The 14,222-nt window shown below is 42.5% G+C and overlaps 1 protein-coding gene across 1 annotated transcript in view; it reads right to left on the reverse strand.

Annotated features, from left to right (window-relative positions):
• Positions 1 to 3,695: 3,695 nt before the first annotated feature.
• The window catches only part of ITIH2 (inter-alpha-trypsin inhibitor heavy chain 2), a 39,828-nt gene continuing 29,301 nt past the window's right edge, over positions 3,696 to 14,222 (reverse strand). The window contains exons 16-21 of the mRNA XM_007120420.2: positions 13,957 to 14,094; positions 8,796 to 8,909; positions 8,157 to 8,355; positions 7,427 to 7,599; positions 6,066 to 6,177; positions 3,696 to 3,896 (exon numbers count right to left, since the gene is read on the reverse strand). Of these exons, the coding sequence (XP_007120482.2) occupies positions 3,749 to 3,896; positions 6,066 to 6,177; positions 7,427 to 7,599; positions 8,157 to 8,355; positions 8,796 to 8,909; positions 13,957 to 14,094 (884 nt within the window). The 3' untranslated portion in view covers positions 3,696 to 3,748. The remainder of the gene's footprint in view (positions 3,897 to 6,065; positions 6,178 to 7,426; positions 7,600 to 8,156; positions 8,356 to 8,795; positions 8,910 to 13,956; positions 14,095 to 14,222) is intronic.

A 14,222-nucleotide genomic window follows, 5' to 3' on the forward strand; every position in this document is an offset into this window, starting at 1 on the left:
GGAAGACCCCACATGCCACGGAGCGGCTGGGCCCGTGAGCCATGGCCGCTGAGCCTGTGCGTCCGGAGCCTGTGCTCCGCAACGGGAGAGGCCACAACAGTGAGAGGCCCACGTACCGCAAAAAAAAAAAAACCCTCCCTGGGACTTCCCTGACGGTCCAGTGGTTAAGTCTCTGCGCTCCCAATGCAGGGGGCCCGGGTTCCATCCCTGGTCAGGAATTAGATCCCACATGCCTCAACTAAGACCTGGTGCACCCAAAAAAAAAAAAAAAAAACCCAAAAAAACCCGCCCTGACTTTGACGTACAGCAGTGAGAGACCATTACTGTTACCCTTATATACCTCAGTTCCTACTCTGGTGGAATGGGATCACAGGATTAGAATATGCTTCAGCCTTCGTTGTAAGTTCGTCATTAGGTAGACTGAAGTGACCCCAGAAACGTTAACTGGGTAATTGAGTCACTATACCATTAAAAGGAAGCGTCCTTGATTTTTCTTTCTCTCACATGGGTATTTCAGAAAAAGTCACCCATGTAGACTTTGCCAGTGTGAAAAAGTGTTTTTTGTTTGTTTTGTTTGTTTGTTTGGCCATGCCTCATGCTTGCCGCTTGCGGGATCTTACTTTCCTGACCAGGGTTCGAACCCAGACCACGACTGCTGAGCCCTAACCACTGGACTGCCAGGGAATTCCCTGAAAAAGTGTTAAGAAAGGAATAAGACTACTAAATTATTACAGCATATAAGCATTTTTATGTATCTAGGCAGCCAGGTAATTTCTCCTTTCATCTTACTGGGTCTTTGGAGTCACTTACATCTCTTTCGATTGGGATAAGGCTGAAGAGAAGATGCTCCTCCTTATGGTATTAAGTGATCCTTTAAAGCAAGTAGAATGACGCATAAGACCTCATACCATTAGGTACTAAAATAACTACTGATTCATAGTTCATTTTTACTACACATAGAGACACTCTCTAATTCCCTGTTTTTTACTTATTTCTTTGGATTGCCAATTTTCCAATTCTAAGAAGCCTTGTTTAATTTTTAGATATTTAAAAACACAAACTTATGACAGAAGTATGGTCTGAATGCAGTCTTGTGTCTCAAACAAAGGCTCTATTTTCCTGACAGTTCTGACAATAAGACATACATATCTAATTGGTTTAATGGGAACTGTTTAGATTGATACTTACAAAAAGCTTTGAAGATAGGCTACTTTTGTCCTAAAGAGGAATATATTTGACAAATACCAGCCCTGTAATACCCCAGCTTTATACAAAATTAAATATTGATCAATTACCAATGGGTTCCAAGGTGCTTCAACGAATAAACATAGATAATTGTCAACTTGTTTTTCTTCATCACCGAGAGCATAATACTTTCAGAACCAATCAAGAGGTAGACGGTGGAATAGTTCCTTCTTTTCCAATGATTCCCATTAATTTGGTTTCTTCATTTGAAATTCAAAATTGATTATTCACTTATAATTCAAAATTATATAGAGACGGCAATTTTCTGGTCTCAGGAGGGACACATGTGAACAGTATTAATAAGGTTATTTTTACAGGAAATGAATTTTTAAATACCAGCTATTAATAAAAGTTTTGATAATTTGAATAACATGGGTTTGATTTTAAATCTAGTTTCTTTTGCTAGGACTATGTTGCTCAGTACTCTGCATGTAAATTTACACCCCAAGATTTTCATCATTATTTTTAAAACTACTGAGCACATGTAAAATACATGGAATAGAACTAACCTTATATAGCTAAAGGTAGCAGTTTTAAGGTCAAAATTTTTTACAAAGTAACCATTATCAGAACCCACTTTTGAAGTTTGTGTTGAATATTAGCATTTTTAAGATTAGTATTTTTGAAATAGGGATAGAAAAGATGTAATAGATTTTTTTAAAAATCATAGGTGCCATAGGTGACCAATTTTTATAGAGGAATGAAACTAAAAGGCAATGCTATTTACCTCTTCAGCACTGAGGTTATCTTGAAATTATAGAAATAATCACATGTTTAATAGTTTGCAATTATGTCAAAAGATGATCACTTGCTTTCTCAAGTATTGGTTGGGTATGTCCAAAAAGAGGTAGTTTTGTCTACTTTCTAAAATGAAAAATGGTTTTTACCAAATTATGGAGAGAAAGCTTCATAAAAATGTACCTTAAAAATTTTTTTTAAGTGCAATTTCATCACTTTGGCCTTTGAACATATATCCATTTTCAGAATAGATTTAAAAGGAAAGCTGAAAGCACAGAATGATAATGGATCAGACTTGCACCAGCCTCCATAATCACGTAAGCCAATTCCTTATAATCTCTTCTTATATATATATATATATATATATATATATATATATATATATATATATATATATATATATATACCATTGACCCCTGAACAACATGGGTTTGAACTGCATGGGACCACTTGTATGTGGATTTTTAAAAAACAAATATAGCACCTGTTGTTTCATTTTACAGATCTTTAAAATTAAGTATGGGGAAAAGTTTGTGTTTAATTAGAGATCACAGTATGTAGAATCAAAAAACTAGGGTTTGAGGACTTCCCTGGTGGTTCAGTGTTTAAGAATCCACGTGCCAATGCAGGGGACGGGGGTCCGAGCCCTGGTTCGGGAAGATCCCACATGCCACAGAGCAACTAAGCCCATGCACCACAACTACTGAGCCTGCGCTCTAGGGCCTATGAGCCACAACTACTGAGCCCACGTGCCACAACTGCTGAAGCCCACGCGCCTAGAGCCTGTGCTCTGCAACAAGAGAAGCCACCATAATGAGAAGTCCGCGCACCGCAACGAAGAGTAGCCCGTGCTCACCGCAACTAGAGAAAGCCCGTGCGCAGCAACGAAGACCCAACGCGGCCAAAAATAAATAATATGAATAAAAAATTTATGAAAAAACAAACAGAAAAACAACTAGGGTTTGAGTCCTGATCTGTTCTGTACTGTTTCAGTTTCCTGCCCTTGGGTGAGTCATCTATCAATTCCTTTGTCTTTGAGACAGAGATAAAAGTTTGTTGATTTTCGACCGTGTGGGATTTTGGCAGCCCTAAGCCCCACATTGTTCAAGGGCCAGCTGTATATGTGTGTACGTTTATATATGTGTGTATATATGATGTAGCTATCCTACTAGTTCTCTTAGGAGAATCCTGACTGATACAGGCTGCTTGGACTAAAAAGGGTCTCTGAGGCCAACACTAAGGAAGGAAATTTGGCAAAGCATCATGGGCATCATAGGTACCTTGGCAAGGTTACCCCTACAGAGGGTGACAGGGCTTTATATTCATATATATGTAACTACAAAACAATTAAGATAGGTGACTTCCCCTGTTCTTATTCCAGCTTCACCAAATAACCTCATAATTGAATTTCCCCTGTAACTGACAACCTAATACTGTATTCAGTTGCAAGGTTGAGGACCTGACACTAAAAACAGTGAAGTCCTCACAGTAAATGCCAAACCCAGGACTCCGTCTGGACGGCAGCTTGACTCACCAATGCAGCCCTCCTCTGCACGACCTCGATTAACACACCTTCCCATCTGAAAACGCAACAACATCCTAAAACTCCTTTGCAAAGTATTTATTTTCTTCAGGTGTGTTAACGGGTTTTATAAACCACCATGATATCTGGTTAGTTTTTAATTATTCAAACTCAAGAATGACGACAAAGGTGGCAGGAAAAAAATGTAGATTTATACATAGAATTTCCCCAACTATAAACTTTTCAAGGCCATTTGAGAAAGCTGTAGAGCTGAGGCACAAAGTAATCCTTGTAATGTCCGTCGATGAAGCCTTTCCCACCGTTGTGCACAAACCAACAGGGAACGTCGGTCCCAAACACTCTGTCTGTCCGGTAGTCCTTCTGCAGGCCTCTGCAAGGGGGACGGTGGGCGTGGTTAGGGCACAGGCCGGGGCGTGGCCAGCCTGTGTATCCAGAAAGAAGACACACTCTCCCTCTCTGTTTTCTGCCCCCTTCTAGCACCGTATCTGCTAACACCCCCGTGCCCCATCCCCGTTCCCCAAGTCATACAAAGCACCAGAGTCTGGGGCTTGGTTTAGAAAGACAGACAATAAGCAGTGGGTCCTTAGAAATTCAAATAACCTGTCTAGAGATTGACCAATAGGAACTTTTCCAGGAAGGTATAGAGTGCAAATTAACTTTCCTTTTTTATTTTTCCCTGCCGCCTTAGCGGAGGGGAGGCCCATGTATTCAGAGGCAGTCCTCTTTCTGGACGTGGGGAAAGGGACAAGGGGGCAGGGGGAACTGGCTGGGGGCTGTGTCCTCAAGGTTGCCTAGGGCTGCTATAGTCTCCAAACTAGCCCAGAGCAAGGAAGAAGCTGCCAGATTTAGCAAATAACAACGCAGGATGCCAGTTAAATTTGAATTTCAGATAAACACCACTCATGTTTCAACAGAAGTATGTCCCAAGTATCTGAAGTTCACAATTTCCTGGGTGTCTTGTGTTTATCTGGTGAGGCTGGAAGAGGGTCCAGCCATCGTGCTCTCTGCGGAGCTGAGGCTACTGCAGGGAGGCTGTGGGGCGGAAATAACGTCCAAATGGAAAGAAGGTGGAAACGAAGCTCCAGCTCACAGGCTCCCTGCAGGATGAATCTGAGGTGCCTCTCACCTTGACTGCAGGGGTGACTGTTCTACTTAGGAGCGACGCTGGCTTTTCCTGAGACATTCATGTTTTTCGTTTTAAGGGTAAACAAGTTATACGTTATATTGCCATTAATGAGCTTTAAAACGCACCTTTGCGCGTGGCCCACGGGTCGAGTTAGTTTCCGCTGTGCGTCACGAGGTGCTGTCAGTAGATGAAAATGGGGCCCAGCCTTTACCTTTGGTCATTAGCATAGAGTAGATGTGTGTTTACCAACCTCAGATAACTTGTTATTACTGTGATCAACTGTGCTCAGCGTTGCTTCTATGAAACACGCTTACTGACGCCCAGTGGTAACTCACTGATCTCTGGTAAACCCATACTAGTTGAGTAGTGTACTCACTAAGAGCCCATTGTTTCAGTTCAAAAATCTATTTCTGTGGTAATTTTATGGTTTAATGATTATTGTAGGGCTTCCCTGGTGGCGCAGTGGTTGAGAGTCCGCCTGCCAATGCAGGGGACGCGGGTTCGTGCCCCGGTCCGGGGGGATCCCACGTGCCGCGGAGCAGCTGGGCCCGTGGGCCATGGCCGCTGGGCCTGCGCGCCCGGAGCCTGTGCTCTGCGGCGGGAGGGGTCACAGCAGTGAGAGGCCCGCGTACCGCAAAAAAAAAAAAAAAAAAAAAAAAAAAAAATTATTGTAATTTTATAGCTTAATTGTTGTAATTTTATGCTTTAATGAAGTACGTGGAAGCCAATGACATTCGTGTGCCAAAAGAGTTATTTCTCATTGAGCAAAGTTAGCTGCTTTGTAAAAACTCTAAAAAGGCCCCGAATTCTTTAATATGACACCAAATTAGGCCTGGGTGAGACAACTGTAAAAGACTGGGAAAAATGAAAAAGATGTATAAAAATTTTACACTCAGGATGCTTTACAGGTATCTATGTTCTCACTTCAAAATGAAGCATATGGATACGGTTTGTGTAAGAAAAGCTACACCAAGACGTATTCAGTAGATTCAAACACAAACATGCATTCAGTGGATAAATACTCAAAAAGAAAGCTCTAGGCTTAAGTAAAAATCTACACGTTCTTTCGCTAGCACTAAGGCGCGTAGATATTTTTATGGTTTCTTCCTTTGATCTGCTTTTTCAATTATCCAGCTTGTGGCTGTATGGCTTCTAATGTACGAAGGTGAGAATAGTAGATTAATTAATCTTGGCATTTGATGGTACGTACTTATGTACCTGGTCACTTTTTGCATTTCGGATGGACTCTGCAGTGTCCTTACGCCAATGCCATGTATGTGTCTCTTCCTGGTGAATTGTTTAGTGTGGCACAGGTAAAGCTTGAAACGGCTTTTCTTGTTCTTCTATTTGGCCGTGTGAGTCCAATCCTAACAGGAGCCCTTTTTGTTCCCGTAGTATGCATCCGAGACATACCTGGTGACAATCAGCTTTTGTCCCTTCACGTCCATGTTTGCCTCTGGCTTCTCAGGGTCCTTTCCTGGTCGCTCATTGAAGATATGTATCGTTGGCTCATACATGAACTGGCCTATGAAACAAAGTCCAGACGTTTATTTACATGTAACCCAAGGGAAGACAAAAGGACAGGCTGGTCATGTGACCCAAGCTGCATTTTGGTCCCCCCATCTAGACTTTCTGGGGTAGACAGATGTACTGAGAGGAAAAGGATGCAGATGGGGATGGGTTCTTCCTCAGGGCAAATCCATGCAGCTCACTCATATGTCATTTGACATATGAGTCTGATCGACTGGACCCCAAGTAAAATCGAACACCCTGATGGTGGGGGTAAATGTCAGCACCTGAGAGTGCAGCTCAAATCTAGAAACACGTTTGGTTTGTCATGTTATCCAGTACGCTTAAACTGCCACCGTTCTTTAAAAAGTAGGGAAGGTTGACCTGGACGCCCTGCTTGTGATCACGGACTTCCTAAGCCAGTTCACTTCTCTTCAGTGAGAAAAAAATCTTCAGCATAAAACTTACAATGTATCCATCCCTTCTCTTAATTTGCCCAGTATGTGATAAAATCCCAGCCCTGGGAAACTTTGTCTGGAGCAGCAAATAGTCCCAGCTATAGCATTACGAGTCGCCCTGCACTGCTATGTTGGGTTGTAGGAATCTTGTTTTTTATTCTCTGTATATTATGATGTTTTGACATCTTAAAAACTCCATCTGGCTGGGGAGAGACTGCCCCTCCCTGGGAAAGCCAATTCTGAAAGAGAGCAAAGGACTCAGCCGGAAGCATGGCGGGGATCTGCAAACGAACCAAGGCAGAGCCGGACCTCCTCTCTCTGGCCTGGAAGCCCCAGAAGGAATCATTCCAGGGCCAGGTGCCAGGCAAGGAAAGACCACCCTGTAGCCCAATGCCCACTGAAATTATTAAGCTAGCCAACCCCAAACTATCCTGCTCTGTCCTGTCTTTGCCACAGAAACCCCAAGAAAGGCTCTGGTCTGGACCTCTCTCTGGCTTCGGCTTCTGGTTCCTGACTCAAACCTGGCCTCCCCGTGGCCCTTCATGGTGAGATGTGTCTCATGTTTCCATGGAAACTGCGAGCAACGGTAAATGTTACACTCTGTCAATGACACTGACCTCTTTGTGTGTCACTCAGGCACCTTCAGAAATTAAGACCAGGGCACAGAGTGTGGGTCCTCCCTGAACCCTTGGGTCCACACCTGTCACTTTCCCACATTCTAGCCAAATGTTCTAACCTTGAGCCAAAGTTGCTCAAGACCTAGGGTGGTCAGTCCCACACCTGCCAGATGGTCCACGGACACTTTACCTATCAACCCGTGTACTTTAAGAGAAAACTTGTTTGTGGGGGGGATGTAGATCCCCAAAAAGTCGACATTGATCGGATGCTTCTTCCAAACGCGATGAAGTAAAACAGAGAAGGACATCTCTTTATCCAGGGCGATAGTCACAGTTTTCTCTTTCTTCACCGAGACAAGCACCCTGGTGGGAAGTCAAAAAGGAATGAACGATTCCAGAACAGACTCGTTTTAGAATGTCATTCCTCTCCCACCCCTAATATGAGTTCACTCTGCCCCGTACAATCCCCCCAGTTTTCTAAGAACTTTACAACATTTTGGCCACAGAACGTTGATTTATCTCCCAGCGCTGAAATTCTGTCAATGTATACATTTCCATATCAACAATGAACAGATACTAATGGGAAGATATTACTCATAGGACAAAACCATAGTGTTTCTGAGCACTCTGACCCACTGGGCTGGATTTCAGTTGATGGATTCATTCACACGTCCAACGTGTACTTATTGAGTACTTACTGTATGCCAGGCGCCAGGCTAGCACTGAGACACACCGTGACCAAAACACATAGACTCTACTGCCAGGAGCAGGGCAGGAAGTAACAAAATTTTTTCTGAACCTTGACTTCTTCACATTTAAAATGATGATTTTGAGTTTTATGTTTGTGTCACGCATGTCTGGATTTGTTGATGGAGTCACGCGTCAAGGATACGCCCTAATTCGGATGTAACTGTACTTGCCTCTGGTTAAGGACGTGGGCCGTGTCGGACCAGGACAAGACGGATGTTCGAGAGCCCCTGCTCAGGGAGATGGTCTCAGTGCTGATTTCTATTTTCATGTCCACACGTTGGAAATAAAATCCCAGTTTCCCAAAATAGGTGCTTAGTTTTTCATTCTTGGGCTTCTTGGCACCGATAAGCTGTCCATTGACCAAAATCCCTGCAAGGAAAAAAAATGTTCTTTTCTCTCTTGTGCGCTCTTTTTCTTTCTTTCTTTCTTTTTTTTTTTGCACATGTGGGCACCATAATTCAAATTTATAAAACTTGACAGTATGGGAAAATTATTTTTTTATTTAGCTTCAGGATTTACATAACATTTTTTTCCTCTGTAATTCTCATTTTATAACTATTTTATTATGGTTTAAATTAATCACATCACAAGTTCTGCTAGTTCATACTCAGGGTATTTTATCTATAATAGTTCAAATAGTTAGGAATATATTTATAATTGATTTCTCACTATCAGAGTTTGAAAAGAGTAGTTTGAAATATATATATAAGATTTTATTAAGGTAGGAAAGAAAGAAATCCCAGGTAGTGACAGTGAAGGATGACCAAGATCTAGTAGTCTAATTCTAATATAATATCTTTTTATTTTACCTAATTCTGGATCAGAAACAAGGTTGAGGATTTTTCCAGGTTCCGAGTCAATATTGAAACAAATATTCTTTTGGCTTTTTGGTAGGTAGATGATGAAGTGTGGGTCATTTTCAACTGGAAAATATACAAAGAAAATGAAAACAAACAAAATCATAGAAAGGAAGATTAATTTGAACAGTATTTTATTCCTGAACATCTTTAATTTCACAACAACAAATGTTTATTGTGCTCCTACTATGTGCTAGGTACTGTTCTAGGCACCAGGGACCCAGTGGTCCAAGCGCTGTCCCTTCCTCATGGACCTGCCATCAGAGTTCTAGGTTATCTTACAAATATAGTGTATACTCGTTTTGTAGCTATCACATATATTCTAGGCTAGAGAGAAAAAAATGAATAAGAAAGACATAAGGAATAAGAAACACAAGCATACACACTATATATATAATATATACTACAAATGCACTACATATGTGTATATACAGTGACTGTGTGTAGAGATAGGTAAAATACCTGTATTTTCAAGTAGTCATACACAGTGCATAAAAATAAAAAAGACATAATATTACCTTTTGGCATACAGATTAATATTGATCAATTCCAAGAGCAATGAAGGATCAAGCTATTCCCAAGAAAGTACTCCTTTGTTACTAGACACCATTATCCTGGCTGAGCTTTTTTGTTTGTTTGTTTACCCATTCAACAAATATTTGGTAAGAAAAAAACCCAAACTATGTGCAAAACTCTGAATTAGGCAACGCTTGGTGTAGCTATAAATAAGTCATGGTCTTTACCTTCAAGAGAGAAACAATTTAATGAAGGAGTGACAAAGACTCTCTCCTGGGACTAACTCTACTCAGGCTTCCCTGAACTCTTCAAGTTTGACCTCAACTTTTGGACTTCCATGTTCCTCTCTGCATCGTCTAATTTTAGCAAAAATCCTACTAGGTAGGTTTAGCTAGACTCCCCCACCCTCCAAATCTGATCACGCTTGATATCTATTCAGGTTTCTCCTCCCCCCACCATCCTCAAGTGAGGTCTGATTACCTGGCTTGCCTTCCGCAAGAATCCTGTTAGGTTAGTTTAACCAGAACGCCCCCTTTCCACTGATGTTTCCTCTTAGTAATCTTCCATTTACTGACCCCAGCCTGGTTTTTGTCTGTAAATTCCCACTTTCCCGTGGTGTGTTCAGAGTTGAGTCTAATCTCCCTCCTGCACTGCAGTACCCCAATGCAGTGGTCTCTACACCCATCATGAATAAATTGTTCCTTACCGAGCTTTAACAAATGTCATGAATAATTTTTTCCTTTAACAGAATATCATTTTTTCTTTCATGAAGGCAGACACAACCACTAACGTGAGATGGACTAAAGTATATGATCGAAAAATGGCCCAAGCACACTGCTCTGGGAATGAAGATGGAAGGATGATCAATTCCACCCAGGCAAGTGGAGAAAGGCTTTATGAAAGGGTTGGCTTTTGAACTAAGTCCTGAAGGTAGGAAAACACAGGTAGATAAAAGACACAGGAGAGAGATATTTTATTCTGAGTGGACAGAATGCGGAAAGGCATGGAGGGAGAGAAGTTGATGATTTGTTCAGAAAGTAACTCAAGATGACTAGAGGACGGGATTTTGCGAAGTCTTAGATAAGACTAAGAATGTAGGTCGTAGGGACCGTGGACCACCAGGCCACAGAACGGACCTTTATTCTGTTGGGGAGCTATTGAAGGTTTTGGAGAAAAATGTGATATGATTTGACCCTCATTTTAGGAAAATTACTGGGCGCGGTATGAATTAAGGATCAGAAAGTAGACACAGGAAGATCACTGAGCAGCTAAGGCAGCAGTAATTCAAGCAAGAAATGTTAAATGCAAAAACCAGCATGGTGGGCGAATGGGTATGGCGAGGGAGGGGAAATTCAAGAGTCATCTGGTAGAATCCACAGTATCTGGTAACCGAGTGGAGAGGAGTCATTTAGCACTTCCAGGCTTCTAGCCTCAGAATTGAAGAAACTGAAGGGGAAGGTTTGACTTAAGACCTGCAGTGGTTGTGTTTTCCAAAATACAATTGGAAGAGCGGGCTACCATCCAGTGAGAGGTTGCTGTTTTCTAGATGCTATCACAAAGCTCTTTGCAAATATTAACTAATTCTCACCGCAGTCCTGCAGAGGACAGGTGACCTGCCCGAGGTCACATCACAGAGTTAATGAGTGGCAGAGTTATGACGCAAAGCCACGCCATCTGATTACACGCCCATTCTCCGAACCATCCTGATATGCTCCTTCAAGTGTGTGTTTGGGAACTCGAAATGGAGGATAAACTCATCCAGAACTGGAACAAAATCTTGTACTTCTTTGCACCCCTCACACCACCAAGCTCATGCTCTGTAGTCAATAAGTACTTGGTTAACTGATTTTGTGTAGGAGCTGGGCATGAGAGGGCATCATTAAAACACGCAACAAAGGTTCCCAGCTCTTTTGTTTTTTTAATCAAAAAAATCATTTTATTATGATAGCCTCTTCTTTCCTCTACACAAATAGGGTGTTTTGAGATAACTTGGCTTGAAGGAAATTGCTTTCATTAAAGATAATGATGGGTTTTGCCATTTTGATGAACCTAAATCCCATCCATCAGAACTTTTGGTGAGCAGTAGTGAATCAGTACTGCCGTAATGAGTTGACAGACGTCTACCAGAAACAAAAGATCACACTGACGTTAGTCTGTGCAGCCTTCCATTCTGATCAGGTTGGAGGGAGATTGAGGACCTGGGGTTAATGAGTGTAAGACTAGCCAGCATTTACTGAGCTTCTCCTAGGAACCAGGAACCTACTTTAGAACCACCTTGCAGGTTATTATCATCCCCATTTTGAAGGTGGGCTGAGACCTATAGATGTTTCAGTGCCCAGGCCAAGGTCGTGGGGGCAGAGTTTGACCCCAGAACTGTCTGACTCTCAAGACCTTGTCCTTTTGGTTGCCTCATTCAGCAGAGACAAGAAACTCGGAGCAAGCACTGCATTCTTACTGAGAAGAACGCTTCAAAATAAATTGGCTCAGGCGCTACATGTTTCTACGAAAGTTTTATTTTGCAAAGGAACAGTTTAAGTGACACATGAACTTGTCACTGCAGTCAGGTCTTGCTCTCAGAAGCCACTCGTTGGAAACACATAGTAAAAATGGCTGTTGTGCAAGCACAGCAACCTTGGACACATAGATTCCCTCCTCATGTGCCACTTTACGAGGCTGTCACTTCTGAGAGTCACATGCAGAGCCCTTCACCAAAGCTCCATAGTTGGAGGTAATGTGGGAGGGGAGTGGAGGGACCTCTGTCTGAAGCATCACCACCAATGAAAGCGTGAAGAAGAAGATCACTTTGGGCCCACAAATAACAATTTCAGAGCTAAGTCGTAGAGGTGGGATGTTTTAAAATATCTCTATCAAGATACTTATTAAAGATATCATAAATATCCACTCAAAGTCCTTGCTGTGTTCTCTCTCTGTTATAATTCGATGTCAGGTGAGTGGTAGGTGTACAGTCCTGAGAAATCAGTCCTGAGGATTTCTGGATAGAAGAGTCTTATATTTCAAGCAGTCTAGAAAAGCAGCACATTTTTAAGAAGCTACACCAGAAGCTACTCTGATATTTAAACTGCAAACCACCCAAGTTAAGCTGGTACTTTGGACCTTCCAAGAGGGAGACGGATGTGCTCCTTCTTTGAATGTTGAAATTTACTCCTAAGTAAAAGGCAGAAAAGGGGCACAAGCTTTCTACATGGAACCAGCCAATGGGTAGGCAGTGGAAATGCCTTTCACTGAAAGGCATAGTGCAGACCAGGAACAGGAGAGAAGGTAGTTTCCTATTTCCCCCAGGCAGCTCCTCTCTCTGGTTGAGAAATAAGACCCTGCAGAGGTTGACAACCAGAAGGCAAAGAAAGAATCTGCACAAGGAAGCCAGCTGCAGCTGCCAGGACTCTTGTGAGGAAATTTGTTTTCCTGGCTTTCACACGATTGCATCTGCTACCCATGGCGGCCACTGAAACCACTGGTAGAAAGATTTTTAAATGCTGAGCAAAACTAGGATTTTCAAATATGCTGTTGATTAAAATCAAATAAGCAAATTAACAAACAACCCCACAAAATAATGTATGATAATGCAGTTATATAGGAAACAACATTCAGGTATTTTTGATTATAAAATTGATAATAACACCTATTTAGGGACTTTCCTGGTGGCCCAGTGGTTAAGACTGCGATTTCACTGGAGGGGGCACAGGTTTGATCCCTGGTCGGGGGAACTAAGATCCCCCATGCTGCACGGTGCGGCCAAAAACAAACAAAACACCTATTTATTGAGTGACTATAACATGGCAGCTCTTTAAAGATGGTTACACATTTAATCGACAGCTATGTAAGTAGCTTACATCATGATACTTACGTACTTACAGCTACACAAGTATCATGATGCCTGTTTTCAACATGAAGGAAGTGAAGTGCAGAAATGTTACGTAACTTAAGTTCAATTGAGTGTCATGAACAATCTCCAAAGATGTCCTTTCCATTGATACCCATTGGCCCTCCCCACACGAGAGGTGCATCTCTCCCATCCCAGAGGGTTTGCCTCGTACAGTTGGAAATGGGGGTGCTACGGAATGCGTTGTCCCCCCCAAATTCGTATGTTGAAGCGGTAACCACCAACACGATGGTGTTTAGAGGTGGGGCCTTGGGAGCTAATGAAGGTTAGACAAGGTCATGAGGGTGGGACCCTTATGATGGGATTTGTGCCCTTATAAAAGAGACACGGGAGAGCCTGCCCTCTATCTCTCTCTCCAGTGCGTACACAAAGGGGCCATGTGAACACACAGGAAGACAGGTGCTGCGTACAAACGAAGAAAATGAAATGTACCTTGCTGGCACCTTGATCTTGGACTTCCCAGCCTCCAGGACTGGGAGAAATAAACTTCTGTCGCTTAAACCACCCAGTCTATGGTATTTTGTTTTGGTGGCCCAAGCTGACTAATACATGGGGCCATCTTCTTTCCATGGAAGGCAACGATGCCTATAAAAGGCTCCCAGTTTTACCAGGATTTTTTAAACGTATACAAATGCTCTATGGCATTATGGTCCAGTTGCGATCTGGGATGTGGAAGCATTGTGGAAGTTCCCTTACCTCTCATCACGTGTGGAGGAGGGGTTGTCTCAAGCACTGGAGCGCCAACCGCGGGCATTGGGACCATTGGTGTCGGTGAAGGGTTCACCCAAGGTGGGAATGAATTTGGAGCAACTCTGTTGCCATAATACAGGGCACCTGCATAGAAAAAACTGTATCCATTAGTTTCTGGGTTTACTTTTCCATGGACATTGCTTACAATATCAAGAATCTGGGGGCTTCCCTGGTGGCGCAGTGGTTGAGAGTCCGCCTGCCGATGCAGGGGA

Source organism: Physeter macrocephalus, chromosome 11 (assembly GCF_002837175.3).
Source record: "Physeter macrocephalus isolate SW-GA chromosome 11, ASM283717v5, whole genome shotgun sequence".
NCBI lineage: Eukaryota > Metazoa > Chordata > Mammalia > Artiodactyla > Physeteridae > Physeter > Physeter macrocephalus.